The sequence below is a fragment of the Malania oleifera genome, chromosome 11, assembly GCF_029873635.1.
Source record: "Malania oleifera isolate guangnan ecotype guangnan chromosome 11, ASM2987363v1, whole genome shotgun sequence".
NCBI lineage: Eukaryota > Viridiplantae > Streptophyta > Magnoliopsida > Santalales > Ximeniaceae > Malania > Malania oleifera.
Genome location: NC_080427.1, coordinates 42,408,665 through 42,425,163, shown reverse-complemented (window position 1 = coordinate 42,425,163; position 16,499 = coordinate 42,408,665). Strand labels below are relative to the sequence as shown.

General features: G+C 35.5%; 1 protein-coding gene across 1 annotated transcript; it reads left to right on the top strand.

Annotated features, from left to right (window-relative positions):
* Nucleotides 1-1,238: 1,238 nt before the first annotated feature.
* On the top strand, nt 1,239-2,498 carry LOC131167490 (aspartic proteinase CDR1-like). The gene has a single exon (XM_058126293.1). The coding sequence runs from the start codon at nt 1,239-1,241 to the stop codon at nt 2,496-2,498; it is 1,260 nt and encodes a 419-aa protein (XP_057982276.1).
* Nucleotides 2,499-16,499: the final 14,001 nt, after the last annotated feature.

The window sequence follows — 16,499 nt, the reverse complement described above, 5'->3', positions numbered from 1 at the left end:
AAATTTAGTAATCTAAATTTTAATAAATAATTATAATAATTATTTAAAATTTTGAATTAATTTGGGCGAATTGAGTTCTTCAATTATTGGAGTTTCAATATTATTTTTAATTCTTAAAATTTTTAATACTAAAATAAAATTTTAAACATAAAAAATACCAATTTATTATCATTATCACTTTTCTAAAAAAAAACATTTTTGGTGGCAATTATTTTACCATTTACAACAATAATATTAGCTACCATTTTTCATGATCGACAATTGCACAGGTAAAGTTTTAGCGATGATTATAATTATTGTCAGTAAAGGTCATGTCGATCATTGCAAGAAATAAATGAATTTGCGTTTATAGTATTATTAAATAAACTAATAGTTTAAATGACTATTTCCTAAATAAAATAAATCATCGTTATTAATTATTTTATTATCATCAATAATATATTATAACAAATAATAATTAACAACAGTAAACACAATATATAAGCTCTAGTAGCATTTTTTCTTGGGCTCTACTAGCTAGCATACAAATGGATATATATCTCACTGAGAAATTCTAATAAATTTAATTTGAAAAATATAAAATATTATTGCACTCAATTTTGGGTGAAAATAAATAAATAATATATATTATAATGACTCGTACAATTTAATTAACATGGTACTTATTGAATTCTTAAAAAAAACTAAACAGGTTCATACTCTTGAGATAGTTAGATTAAAAATGAACAATTCATTGAATGATATTAATTAATTATTTAAATTAAAAACTATACTTGCATACCACTATGGAACAAACGTAAATTAAAAATTGAGAATAAAGAAGAAAAAACTCATGAATGATTTATATATATTAGTTATTTATTAGAGTTAATAGAAATGGTACATGTGAATGCACAAGATACTATTGGATATTCAATTTGTTTTGAAAATTAATGTAGTATTATTTTTCTAATTTGACCAGAGAAATTATTAGGTACACAGAATATTTTAAATAGAACTATTTGACCATATGTACAATAAATATTTATTACTATTTAATAAAATACGCATAATGAAATCATATTCCTTTTTTAGTGCATAGAGGGTATACTTAACATATAAATATATTATTTTTTAAAAAATTATTCACTAATTTATTGTGTTATACCCGAACACATAGATGAATACTATATATATATGTATACGGATATACACCTCCACCTACATTTTTTCTTTTGATAGCTAGCGAGGGTGGAGCCATGTTGAATATGTCCAACTTTTTTATTGCAGTTGTAATACTAACTATAAATCTTTTATTTCCAATATCAAATGTAGTAGCCGCCATCGATATCGGAATATTCCGAGCAGAGCTAATACGCCAAGATAAGCTCGGCGGCTCCACACAGTCGCCGGAGGCAGCCGACCAGGTCCACTACCTCGTCAAATTCTCCCTCGGAGCCTCTAGCTTCGACGTATACGCCGTCGCCGACACGGGCAGCGACCTCATCTGGACTCACTGCTTCCCCTGTCCGTCTTGCCACATCCAACCCACCCCTCTGTTCCACCCTCTCAACTCCTCCACCTACCGCTCCCTCAACTGCCGATCAAAACGATGCCGGCGTCTCACTGCCGGCGAGGCCAAGTGCTCCTCACACGCCCACTGCGTACACGACTACGTCTACCCAGACGGCTCCGTCGCCCCTGGGTTCCTCGCCGAGGAGATGTTCACCTTCTACTCCACCGCCGGCATCTCAGCCGTGTTCAAAACCATCGTTTTCGGGTGCGAACACAGCAACTCCGGCTCCTTCGCCGGCCGGGAGATGGGGGTGTTCGGGCTGGGCGGGGGGCCGGTGTCGTTTATCAGCCAGGCGGGGCCCCTTTCTGGAGGCCGGAAGTTCTCCTACTGTCTGACTCCGTTGGGGAGTAACCGCCGGAGCGCGACGAGCGAGATCGTTTTAGGGACGGGTAGCGAAGTGGTTGGAGACGGCGTCGTTTCGACACCACTGGTGCCCAGCCTGGAGAAGACACCGTACCTGGTGACCCTGCATGGGATAAGCGTGGGAATGACCTACGTGCCCTTCTACTCCGCCGGGGCACCCCTTGCGGAGGGCAACATGGCGGTTGACTTGAGGACGTCGCCGATATACCTGCCGCCGGAGTTTCACGGCCGGGTGGTGGCGGAGGTGAGGAAGCAGATGGGCATGCAGCCGTTGGTAGGGGACCGGCGGCTGGGACCGGAACCCCTGCTTTGTTATCAGACCTCGAAGGAGGAAGATGTTGATGGGCCGATCATGACCGTCCATTTTGACGGCGCAGATCTGACGTTGATGCCAATTCAAATCTTCATTCCTCAACATAGTGTCCCTGGGGTTCACTGTCTGGGCATTCGAGCTCACAGCTACAGTAATACGAGTGGGGTTTATGGAAACTTCGGGCATGCAAATTTCTTAATGGGTTATGATCTTGAGAAGATGACACTCTCTTTTAAGCCAACTGATTGCACCTTGCCCTATAATTAATTAATTGTGTGCTTGCTTCTATGCAATAACAGAAAATAAGAAATCAATTTAACCTCATAGTATATTTTTATGAGATTTGCTATGTGTGTTTGAGTTATATGAGTAAGAAATTATTAGGTGTTAGAGATTGGATGTATCGAATATTTATTTCGTACGAGGATAGTGCTTTCGATGGAGCACACTTGACTCTTCACAAGTCATATTGTATTAGATTCCATACTGTATGATATGGAAAATAAAGTATTATGTATTATTTGATATTTGAGATGATTTTTGGGGAGTTAGTGAAGTTGTGTTTTTTGTTTATGGAGGACATTATTCATTTCCATAGGGATGGATAGATGCCGATAAAGTACTCATAATCGATATTTATTTTTTTATTTTTTATTTATTTTTATTACATAGGAACTCCAGCCACCAACGAACCCTTCAGACCTCCTGATGTGGCATCAAACTTACGGATCAGCGTCCTTTGCCTCCAAGTATGCATGCACAAAATATGCGGGAAGTACCAAAAGATTTATCTTTTTTTTTTTTTTTTCTCGAGCACATGTCCTTTGTCAAGGCAGAGTTAATTTAAATCTTCATAAATATTTTTGGCAATCATTTGTTTTGCAGGGCATATCTTTATAAAGATAAACCTTTTCTGCGAAGCTTATTGAGTTTATCGAACATGACTTTTTATATATTACCATCTCAATTCACTTTCTCAAGAAAATATCAGACAAGCAATCTTTGTCTCCAAGGTATCATTTCATTCTCATAATCAAAGTGAGTGCACCTCAAGATTAGACTTGTTCCCCTACCTCACAATGGACAATAATTAAAAGCAAACAAATTAAATAGCTCTATATTACACTATAGTTCTAATGAAGACATCCCCTAAAAAATGAAGTTGTGTATTGCCTCACATAGTGCATTTAATAAAGGCCAAAAGATACTCACCTCCCTTGAAGTTTGACAAAAACATAGAGACCTTTCTTGAGATTTCAAAAATATTACATACCTCTCTTGATGTTTCAAAAATGTTATAGACCTCACATCAGATTTGCCAAAAAGGCTCAAATCCTCACACAAAAAAATTATTTCTTTTGCAAAATATAATGTTTGTGTTTTTTTGATAAATTTCAAGAGAAATTTCTGGAATTCTTAAAATCTCAGGGGAGGTATCTTAAATTTTTGAAATCTCATTAGAGATTATTGTCTTTTTGTCAAACTTGAGGAGAAAATGTTAGTCGCTTTTGCGCTTTAATAAAAAATGGTTTAAAATGAAAGTCAACTTATTATGGAAGTTAATTTTAATTGTAACTAAGAATGAAAAACTAGTTTTTTTTTTCTTTGTAGTGATAATTCTAGAGGATTATAATGATGAGTCTAGATTTAACAAGAAATGAAGAACGTGATCCCCACATGACAAATTATATATATATATATTATTGATGACGTAACATGACAGTGAAATCCCTTTTCTTTAGAATACTTCAAATTTTTTAAAGTAATTAACTTGTCCCTTCAGTAAAGTTATCAATTAAATGAATATAAATAAATTTACTAAATTTATAGAGTCAAAATTATTAAAAAGATACAACTATAATTACAATCTTAAAAATTCATAAATGTTATGTTTAGGAGCATAAATTTGAATTTATGTAAATTTAGATAAATTTTAATATAATTTATATTATATTTTATTCAAATTCAATTAATACAAAATGTAAATATTGAAGTAAGTGCACACCAAGCATTGAATATTATTGCTGCCCTACTTAATAGGCAACAATTAAAAACTAGCTACAAATAACTCTATTTTATATTAGAATTTTATTGGGGTCATCATATTAAAAAAAATGATGCCTTGTATTGCCTATGTTATTTGTGTCTCTTATACTTTTGTTTTTATAAGCAAAGAAGGAAGAGAGAAAAACATGAAGGGGGCAGCACAGCACAGCCTCGTCGACGAAAGCTTATTTTCGTCAACTAGGGGACAACAAAGACTCATCGACGAAGGCTCTGAAGTTCGTCAATGACTAATTACCGAGAGTAGGAAATTTCATATTTCTGGCATCATCGATGAGAGCCCTGTATTCGTCGACGAAGTGTCTTCTTGGTGTTGTCGATGAAACCCTATGCTCGTCGACGAGAGGCACCTGGGTTGCGAGCAGTTTTTCAGAATTTTTGAATTTTGAACGTTGGGTGGTTGGGCAAACGGGGGGAAACCTCAAAGAAACTTTTATATATGTTATTCTGGACATATATAAGAGTGAGAATAATCATTAGAGAAGTGTATTGTGTACATCTTGATTTTCTTAGTGAAAATTTGTGTGTCATTACTTTTGTGGATGTAGGATTTGCCGAACCACATAAATCTTTGTGTTGTTGTTCTGGTTGTGTATTTTGATTTACTTGTTGTTTAATTTTCGTTGTGCATCTTCGTTATTCGATCCATTATCACAACAAATTGGTATCAGAGAGAAGTTGTTATGGCATCGGGATCGTCTTCTGCAAGGTTTGACATCGTTAAATTTGATGGAACTGGAAACTTTGATTTATGGCGGAGGAGAGTAAAGGACATTCTAGTGCAATAAGAAATGGCTAAGGCTCTGCTTGATACTCAACCGAAAGGAATGGATGAGACAACGTAGGTAGATTTGAAAGTAAAGGCAGCGTCTACAATACGCATGTGTTTGGCGGACGAAGTTCTCTATCGAGTGATGGAGAAGGATTCTCCAGCGGCTATCTGGCAAAAGTTAGAAAGTCGGTACATGTCTAAATCCCTCAATAACAAACTTTTTCTTAAGCAGCATTTATATTGGCTTAATCAACACATCAATGCTTTTAATCAAATCATAAGTGATCTTATGAGAATTGATGTGAAGTTTGATGAGGATGATAAGGCTTTGATGCTATTAAATTCTTTGCCCTCAACTCATAGCTATGAAAATCTTGTGCCACTCTTGCATGGGGAAAAGAAACTCTTGATTTAGAAGTGATAACAAGTGCCTTGTTGAATTTTCATCAAAGATTGAAGATTTGTGATGAAGGAGAAGGACTTGTGATAAAGGATAGCAATGAGTGAGGCAAAGGAAAGTTTAAGAATGGGTCTAATTAGAAATCCCGAAATCAATCCAAGAAGAAGAAGGAAATTCGGTGTTATAAATGCGGTAAAAATAGGCATGTGAAACCGGAGTGTCTTGATTTGAAGAAGGGAAATGCTAATAAGCATGAGGGGATTTTAAAATATGTGAATGTTGTTGAAGAAGAGGATTCAGGTGATGGTGATGTTCTATCAGTTTCAGTGAAGTCGGATAATCTAATGAACTCTTGGATACTTGACTCGGCATGTTCTTATCACATGACTTCAAGTAAGGAGTGGTTCAACACTTACAGGTTAGTAAACTTTGGATTAGTTTTTATGGGTAATGATGCTTCTTGTAAGATCGTTGGCATAAGAAATGTAAAGATAAAAATGTTTGACAGTGCTATGAGAACATTGTGTAATGTAAGACATATACTTGAGTTGAGAAAGAGTTTGATATCACTTGACACTTTGGATTGTAATGGCTATAATTATAAGTCCAAAGGTGGAGTCTTAATAGTATTGAAGGGTAATCTGACTATAATGAAAGGGCAAAAATTGGATGGAAATATTTACACGTTGCAGGGAGCTACTGTTGCAGGTGGAGTTGCAGCTGTGGATGCTGAATCAGATGAGACCATCTTGTGGCATATGCGTCTTGGACATATAGGAGAACATGACATGAAAAAACTACACAAAATAAAATTGTTGAAAGGTTTTGAAATTATGTCAGTTAGAATTTTGTAGATTTTGTGTTCTTGGAAAACAGAATAGGACAAAATTCAATTCTGCTACTCACAAGACGAAATGAATTCTTGACTATGTGCATTTGGATGTTTGAGGCCCAGTTAGAGTTGCATCAAAGGGTGGACATGTGTATTACATGAGTTCCATTGATGATTACTCACAGAAGGTTTAAGTTTACTTCATGTGTCACAAATCTAGTACGTTTGCCAAGTTTAAGATTTGGAAGGCTGAAATGGAAAACCTAACAGAGAGGAGAATCAAATACTTAAGGTCGGATAATGGGACGGAGTACGCTGATTCTCGGTTTATGGAGTTTTGTGCAGAGCAGGTGTAAAGTCCTATTTATCTTATCATATAATAAAACATATTTAATAATGCAGTCAACTCGAACCCGTGGTAATGGGGACACATCTAACAATCACAATGAAAACCTAAACAGTAGTAAATATAAATCACATTTTCATAACCACAAAATACATAATACCAGAGTCAACTACATTCCCAAAACACTATGTTTATATACAATCTCCAAAATACAAAAATATATACATATCTAGGAACTCACAACATACATCTCCTGTTCTTAGATCAAAACTTACCCTCCTAGCGGGGTAGTATCAACTTATCTCAACTACGGTTTCGATCCGTCGGTCTTTCTGGGTTTCCTGAAAATTATTTAAGTTTGCGGTGAGACACTTCTCAGTAAGGGAAAATAAGCTAAATACAGTTGTGTGGCAACATGAATATTTAGTACTATAATACATATACAGTACATTTCATATGCTAGAAAACATTCATCATAACATACTGAATAATCAAATACTTTCATAATTTCTAATAATTCATACTGGTTATGAAATGTCTGATATAACTGATAATACTGTAATTTACCTAGGATGTATAGCTAACTGATGTCATGTATTACCCCCCATGACGGGTTGTGCAGTCGGAAGGCGGGACCCGACAATGGCTAGCCGACCACTGCCGAGTCAAAAATGTTTGTAAGTACGATGGACCCGCCACACCCTGGTCCGGACTGCTAGGTGGATGTCTAACACTCTACATTGAAAGTCACATCGACTATCCATCTCCCTCCCCCCTCTACTTGCAAGGGCGATTAGCACAAGTCTGAACATAATAATCTTATCTATATAGCTACGGTACCGTGCTCCTGAAACTGAATTGAACTATCATCCGGGTTCTGATAACATATACTACTTGATAATATACTTGTCTAACATAAATAAATTGATAGCATTTTTTGTAATAACATACATAGATACATACGACCTTGTGTCGATTTCTTTCATATCTGCAGCCTTGCGCCAAACATTCATAAATACGGCCTTACGCCGAAATCATACATAATACACGGCCTTGCACCAGCTATCAATCATGACCTTGCGCCGAACATTTCATACATATCATTATGAATAAATAATTCATTTATCATGTATTTTAAAATCATAATGTACTGCATTATTTCATAATCTCTGAAAACATACTTTATTCATAAAATTGTCATATCATAATACTTTCCACATAAAATAATATTCATGCCACACAATGTTGTATAAAACCATACATTCTATTTTAAAATCATATTTTCTGGCATTTCATACTAATATATATATTTCAACATAATAGTAGTATTTTTTCAAATATGCATTTTCTCAATAATATATAAATATAATATATGTTTTCCTGAAAATTAATTTGCTGATAAATAATAATAATTTGCATGAAAAATAACTGTTTTAGTTTATTCCCTTACCTGATTTCTGAAAAGAAACCCCCTAAATAAATACCAATCCTGCACTTGCTGGGTTACCAATTCAACACCCTGAAAACGACAACTTTCAGAAATAAACTTCAGTATTTTTTTGTGAATAACATTTCTTATAACTATGGGAACACCAAATTTTGAATAAAAAGTCTTAGCTTAAACTAGGGATGAATTCCAAAGTAGCTCCACCGACGATCCACTCCGGTAGGTTTGCAAGGAACTTTCCCATAAGCGTCATGGTGGCTTCAGATTGTCAAACTGGCGAGAATCCAGCCAGATATCTTAGAGGGAATGGGGAGAAGCCAAAAAAGGAGAGAGAGAGAGAGAGAGAGAGAGAGAGAGAGAGTGAGTGTTCTGCGTGAAATTTCTAAGAGAAAATCGAGTTTAGGGTTATTTATACACTGGCCTTCGTCGACGAGGTCAAGAAGGAAATTCGTTGATGAATACTATTCCTCATTGACGAAAGTCAGAGCTGAAAAAAATACCCTCTCGGTATCTTCTCGTTGACGAATCACACCTTTGTCGATGAGCCCAAAATGTCACGTCATCAACGAACGCTTCGTTCGTCGACGAAGTTTGCTGCTGCCTTCTTTTACTAATTCTATTTTCCTCTCTCATTATTATTTAAATACCATTTTTCTTCAGGGCATTACAACAGGGAATCAAGAGACATTTTACAGTTCGCCAGACACCTCAGCAAAATGGTGTGGCAGAACGGATGAACCAGATTCTTGCTGATAGGACTTGGGGTCTCATATTGAATGCAGGGCTACTGAAGAATTTCTGGGCTGAGGCAGTTAGTATGGCTTGTTTTCTAGTAAACCGATCACCAAGGGCATCACTAACAGGTAAAGCGGTGGAATAGGTTTGGACGGAAAATGTAGTAGACTACTTCGGATTGAAGGTATTCGAGTGTCTAGCCTATGTCCACGTGTCTAGTGAGGAGAGGTCTAAGCTTGACCTGAAGTCTTGTCATTGCATCTTTTTGGGGTATCCAGAGGGTGTGAAGGGGTACAATCTGTGGGACCCAGTGGCAAACAAGGTGGTGATCAGTAGAGATGTAGTCTTTGATGAGAAGGCTATAGTGAAGCGTACTCAAGAATTTGATGATCATAAATAGGAGCCAGAAAGCTAGGGTCATGATGAACATGTTGTGCAAGTGGAGTTGGAAGCTTAGGGCAACAGAAATGATCATGGTTTCGTGGTTGCAGGGAGCTCTAGCTCGGGAAACCAGCAAGTCGATGATATTCCTATACGGAGATTCGGACGCACTATCAGGCCTCCATCAAGGTATGGTTTTGATGAGTTGGTATCTTATGCCTTTCTTACTTGTTGTAACGATCCAACTACCTTTCAAGAGACAGTGCACGGCCAAGAGAAAGATAGGTGGATAGGAGTGATGATTGAGAAGATGGAATCTTTGCATAAGAATCAAACTGGAGACTTGGTGGAGCTTCCAGATGGAAAGAGATCGATAGCTCGCAAATGGGTGTATAGGAAGAAGGAGGCAATTTCAGAAAAGGAATGAGAGAAATTCAAGGCACGGTTGGTGGCAAAAGGATACTCACAGAAGAAGAGAATAGATTATGATGAGATTTTTTCTCCAGTGGTACGACATACTTGTATTTGAATTGTGTTGGGGTTAGTAGTTCATTACGATCTTTATTTGGAACAAATGGATATAAAGACGGCGTTTCTTCACGGTGACTTGGAGGAACAAATCTACATGGTACAGCTGGAGGGATTTATTGAATCAGGAAAAGAAAATTTTGTTTGTAGGTTGAAAAAGCCTCTTTAGGAGCTGAAACAATTTCCAATGCAATGTTATAAATGGTTTGATTCATATATGATCAAGATTGGATACAAACGATGTGAGTATGATTGCTGCGTTTGTGTGAATAAATTTGAGGATGGTTTTCTTATTTTCTTGTTATTGTACGTTGATAACATGTTGATAGCTGCAAAAGATTTAATTGAGGTGAATCAGTTAAAGGATCTTTTGCATAAGGAATTTGACATGAAGGATCTTGGTTAAGCCAAGAAAATACTTGGGATGGAGATTCGCCGTGATAGGATTGTAAGGAGATTATGGTTATCTCAGGACAGTTATGTGCAGAAGGTGTTGGAGAGGTTTAGCATGGCTGATGCAAGATCGGTTAACACCTTTAGCGAATCATTTTAAGTTGTCTACTGTAGATTGCCCAAGTTCGGATAAAGAAATACGGGACATGTCAAAGGTCCCCTATGTTAGTGTTGTGAGGAGTTTAATGTATGCCATGGTATGTACAAGACCAAATTTGGCGCATGCGGTAAGCGTGGTGAGCAAGTTTCTCTCTAATCCAGGAAGGCAGCATTAGGAAGCCGTTAAATGGATATTTAGATGCTTGCGGGGTACATCAGGATATGGCATCATGTTCGGCAAGCAACAGGGTTGTTTTTCAGTTATGGGATTTGTTGATGCAGATTATGCTGGAAATATGGATGGCAGAGGGTTTACAACGGGATATGTATTTACCCTTGTAGGAGGACCGATATGTTGGAAATCCATGGTACAGTCTCTGGTTACATTATCCACAACTGAGGTGGAATATATGGCAGTTTCCGAAGCTGCAAAGGAAGCCTTATGACTTACTAGTTTAGTCAGAGAGCTAGGAATACAGCAAGATGGTATGGTGCTACATTGTGATAGTCAAAGTGTCATTTACTTAGCGAAGAATCAGGTACATCATGCTAGAACCAAGCATATTGATGTGAGATTTCACAGGGTTCGGGAATTGATCTCTTTGGGTGAACTTGTGTTAGAGAAAGTTCATACATCTGATAATGCAGCAGATCTTCTGACCAAATCAATTACTTCAGAGAAGTTCAAGTATTGCTTGGAATTGCTTCATGTCTCCAAGTGATTGAAGGGAGACAAACCCAAACCTAATGTTTTCAAGTTCAAGGTAGAGCTGATCATATTTTTCGGGACTATCCTAAGGGACGTAAAATCGCCAAGGTGAAGATTGTTATTTTTGGCTCTTATACTTCTGTTTTTATAAGCAAAAAAGGAAAAGGGAAAAACATGAAGGGGGCAGCATAGCACAGCCTCGTCGATGAGGGCTTATTTTCGTTGATGAGGAGATAGCAGAGACTCATCGACGAAGGCTCTAAAGTTAGTCGACGAGTAATTACTGAGAGCAAGAAATTTCATATTTCTGGCATCGTTGACGAGAGCCCAAAATTTTCCAGCGAAGGTTCTTCTTCGTCTCATCAATAAAGCCCTGTGTTCGTCGACGAGAGGCACCTGAGCTGTGAGCAGTTTTTCAAAATTTTTGAATTTTGAACGTTGGGTGATTGGGAAAATGGGGGGAAACCTCTAAGAAACTTTTATATATGTTATTCAGGGCATATATGAGAGTGAGAATGATCATTAGAGAAGTGTATTGTGTACATCTTGATTTTCTTAATGAAAATTTGTGTGTCATTGCTTCCGTGGATGTAGGTTTTGCTGAACCATGTAAATCTTTGTGTTGTTGTTCTGGTTGTGTATTTTGATTTATTTGTTGTTTAATTTCCATTGTGCATCTTCATTATCCGATCCATTATCACAACAGCCTCACACAATGAATCTAATAAAAAAGGATAAAGATAAAATTCAACTTTTTTATGAAAGTTAGTTTTGATACAATAATCACTAATGTCATATATAGAAGCATGAATTTTGAGTCTTGAATTTGGACTTGTATGGATTTCGGCAAATGTAGTATAAAATTACATTAATTTTTTTTTAAATCCATACAAGTTTAAATCCAAGACCCATGATTCATACTCCCAAACACTACTTAAAAGTTGATCATGTAATGAAAATAAAGATAAATTTGTATATTTATATTATAATAAAATCTAATTAAATAAAATGACAAGTCCCTTTCTGGGGAGGTAATCAAGTTCAAATCTAACCTGTTTTGGTTTGCGAAATCATGTATGAAATAGAATCAAATCTCAGGAATAGAATCACATTCCTACGTTTAGTTTGCAAAATGAAGGACGAAATTATATTCTTATTAGAATATGATTCTTGTGAAAGCAATAATCATGATTCCAATCCAAATAAGTTGGATTCGATGATCATTCCATGTATGAGATCAGATTCATTGTATAATACACTAAAAACAATAACAAATGCTAATAATACTAATTATTATTACTATTATGATAAAAATAATAACAACTAATGTTAATTGGAATAACAATAAATAATATTCATTATAAAAATAATGATGACAATAAGAACAATATTAATAATAAAAATTTATTATTTAAAGAATGATAATTATTATAAAAATAATAAAAAATAATAACAACTAATAATAACTACAATAAAACAATATTTATCCGTGTAAAATAATAGAAACAACAAGAGAAATAATAATAAAAAAGATTAAAAAATTAATAATTATTTTAAGGATAATAATTACTATGAAAATAACAAAAATAGTAATAATAACAATAAAAAATAATAATTACACTGATAGTAATTGTTAGCCTTGATGGCTACACCATCATGATTTATTGTGTTTTGATGATATTAACTTACTTGTTGTTCCTAATGTTTTCCTATCTTTGCAGATTTTGTTTAGTATTTGAGGTTAAAGAGACGAATACTTGAATTATTAGTCAAAAGGCAAAGATCGGACCGAGTAGACGTTAAGAAGGAAAGATCAAATTGACACATACTCGAAAGGACCCAAACACGACCAAAGGAAACTTAATGTAGTCTTTTATGTATTTGGAGAGTATTTGAGGTAGTGTTTTGTAACTTTTGTTGGTTTTGTTTCATTCATGATTTCTGAGCAAGAGTTGAGCAAAATGCATGCATACTAAGACACATGAGTTTATAGGATTGCATTAAAGTCATAAACTCACATTCATGGTTTTCAAAGTTAAATTTAAAGAGTTTGTCAAAAACAATCCTAAACTCAAAATATGTTTTCAAATGGACAAGTTTTTAACATCCTAATTTTAAAAACATTTTTATACTTGGTCCCGATTTTGTCAAAGCATGGTTAATGTCCTAAAGCTTTAAGAAAGTTAAGTTTATTTTTGTAAAAGGACATTCTAAGTATATAAGATATCAAATGAATTTTCAAATTTTATTTTCATAAATCAAGATATCTTATATTTGAGGAAAAACTCACTTGGATAAGTTTTAATCTTCATTAGACTTTATATATTTTATATACTTTTTGTCCAAAAATGTTGTAAGTGATTAAAAGGCTTTTTGGTTGGGTTTAAAACTTCAGTTATGCATCTATCAAATTTTCTGAACATCTTTCGGTATTTGGGGCATAACTTTTGTTATAAAAATCCAAAAAGGGCGATCTTGGTGTCTAGGGAAAGTTAAGAAAAAATTCCACAACTTTTATGTTTTCTCAAAACAGTTGACGGTTTGCGTCGAGATTTCCGCCCCAACGGCTATAAACGGTTAGTTTGCATAGGTTTTTATTGATTTAAATGTCCCACGGCCATAAAACGACTAGTAGCTCACTTTGCCTATAAATACAAGCCCTTAAACTTGTTTAACAATGGTTTTTGCGATTTATACAAACATTTAATGAAAAATCTCTTTGATTACAAAACCTAGGCACTTTACATTTAGTTCATTCATTCAAAAGTGCTCAAACTCTCTTGTTTTCCAATCTTGTTTGATATAATCCTTGAGAGAGTGTGTAAGGTTTGGTTTGTAATTTATATCAGCTTATTTGTGGAGCATCCTTTGTATTTCCACCATCTTGTAAGATTCCTTGTGAACCATTTGTTGGAAGGTTCTTTGTGAACTGTTTTGGTGAGGGTTCTTTTTGAGCCGAAAGCTCTTTGTGAGCGTGTAGGGACTTGTTCCCGAACGTAGGGTTGTGTACCCGAGTTGTAACGCTTTATTTGCCCGAGAATGAGCGTTTATAGTGGATTGTGGAATCTTTGGCTTGGTGCTAAGGCGTGGACGTAGGCTTGGTGCCAAACCACGTAAAAGTACCGGTGTTATTATTTCTCTCCCTTACACTCGTTACTTTATATCTTGTGCATGATTTATATTTATACTGTGATATAATTTCTTGTATCTTACCAAGAGATTTTATTTTGTAGAGAAATTCTATATATGCAAAAAGAGTCTATTCACCGCCCTTGGACTCTATATACTCCGCGGGATGTCTAACAAGTGGTATCAGAGTGAGGCGCTTGAATTTTTCGAAGTAAAATCCAGATCGTAAAAGATTAATGGAGTATTCAGTGAGCACCTCTTCACATGGATGATCTATTTATCAACCAGCATTGTTCGAAGGCACCGACTACCTCTCTTGGAAAAATCAAATGGTCATCTTCATTCAATCATACAACTTGAGATTATGGAAGATCATCTCCAAAGAAGATTACATCTTTAAAAATGAAGAAGGGGAACAGAAAGAATTTAAAAAGATGTCAAGCATAGAAAAGAGGTTAGTTGAATTAAATTTTAAAGCAAAACATTTCATTTTTTGTGCTTTAAGTAAAGTCGAATATAGTCATGTTTGCGAATGTAAAACCGCAAAAGAAATATGGGATTTGCTTCAAAGCACCTATGAAGAGCCCAAAAAAGAAATTGACCCCACCTTAGATTCATCTTGTGACGACCTGCTCAATTTCCACATTTTTTTTATATATTATATTATCACATATCTCATATCCCAACTCAACAGATCATAATCCACCTGAACCCGTGGATACCAGGGATACATCAGAGCACAAACAGAAGCCTAAGTAGCAAGAAACATACAACCTTAATATAATAAATACAGAAACATCCAGCACATTACCATAACTACCAGAGTCACTATAACCACTGTATTTCCATATATATAACCCAAAAATGAGATCTGGGAACATATCTCACAAAATCTAACTGTCCCTACAAAATTTACCCTTCAAAAAGGGCAAACAACAGCTCTAATTCAGCGGGGCTTTTCCCAATCTCCTATCTGGGGCTCCTGAAAAGTTTATAAAATTTAGGGGTGAGACACCTCTCAGTAAGGGAAATAAACTAATACCTGTAACAACCTGGCCCTTTTCACGGACCCAGATGTCACTCATTCATACATAATACCTATACCTGTTCAAGATATGGAAACAACCCGCCCTTAACAGGGACATACGAGTGTAAAACATACATAATCATGATGTAAATGTCACGGAAAAACATAAACATCCATTGGAATTCTACTATTCTTATACCAGAATTCACTAATACATCCAAGATTTACATAAATTCGGACTTGGAATAATCGTCATATTACAAACCCTCCAAAAAGGACTTTCATCAAGTTAAATACAAGATTTAGATGCTTACGTAAGCTAACCAAAATAACCTCCCCAGTCCCTCTATCTTCTAAGACCGACGCACGGACGGGCCTGAAAACAAAAGTTGTAAGATAGGGTGAGACACCTCTCAGTAAGGAAGAAAGAGTTACAACAATGTGTGACTGCATACATGCATATTTTCATTCAACATCTAGAATATAAATCAAATATTTCCAATACAGTCTTGCATCAGGTATATCATTATTCGTATTATAAAATTCCCACATCTGTATTTTGACCATTTAATGATTTATCAGATGACCAACAGCAAAATATCCCTATAACCAGTTTTACCCTGTGGCCCGGGTTGTGCACTAGTACTCGTCCAATGCCTTGTTTGTGCAGACACTGCCGAGTACCTACATACAATCCGACTACCTCCATTGGCCCAATATCAGCCAATGGTTTCACCCTAAAAGCCGACCATCTTGCTACCCACATCGTTTAATAAGTGTGGTTGCACGTGTACATCTAGCTACGATATTGTGCCGTATCATATAACAGTGGTTTCATTTCACCGTGCAAAGAAAGTATTTCTCAACCCTCCTGGGACTCTTAAGCTATAGTTCCGTGTATCATAAATTCAATTTATACAAATATGATAACCTGAGCAATTCCGGTATTTTTCACAAATTCAAATAATAGCATTGGGTTCAAACCGGCATCTTTCCACTCAGTTTACCCCTCTTTGTTTACTGATGCGGCTCGGTGTATCACCAACCTTTGTTTATCACATTCTCAGTATAACAAATTTGGAACTTCGTCCCCATATTCTATATCAATAGTATAAAAAATTCCATTCATTTCCATTTCAACATATATCACACAAGTTTGATATAAAAACCCGCTAAATGATAGAAATCAAGTAAATATCATTTAAATGAATAAACAAAGGATTCGAGGCTCTCCTACTATAGTATAAACGTAACTAAATGATTTTTGTAAAGTTTGGAGATCATACGCCGAAATCCTCATTTTTACCAAAAACTGTAAAAATCGTCAAACTGGCATTTCTATTCGG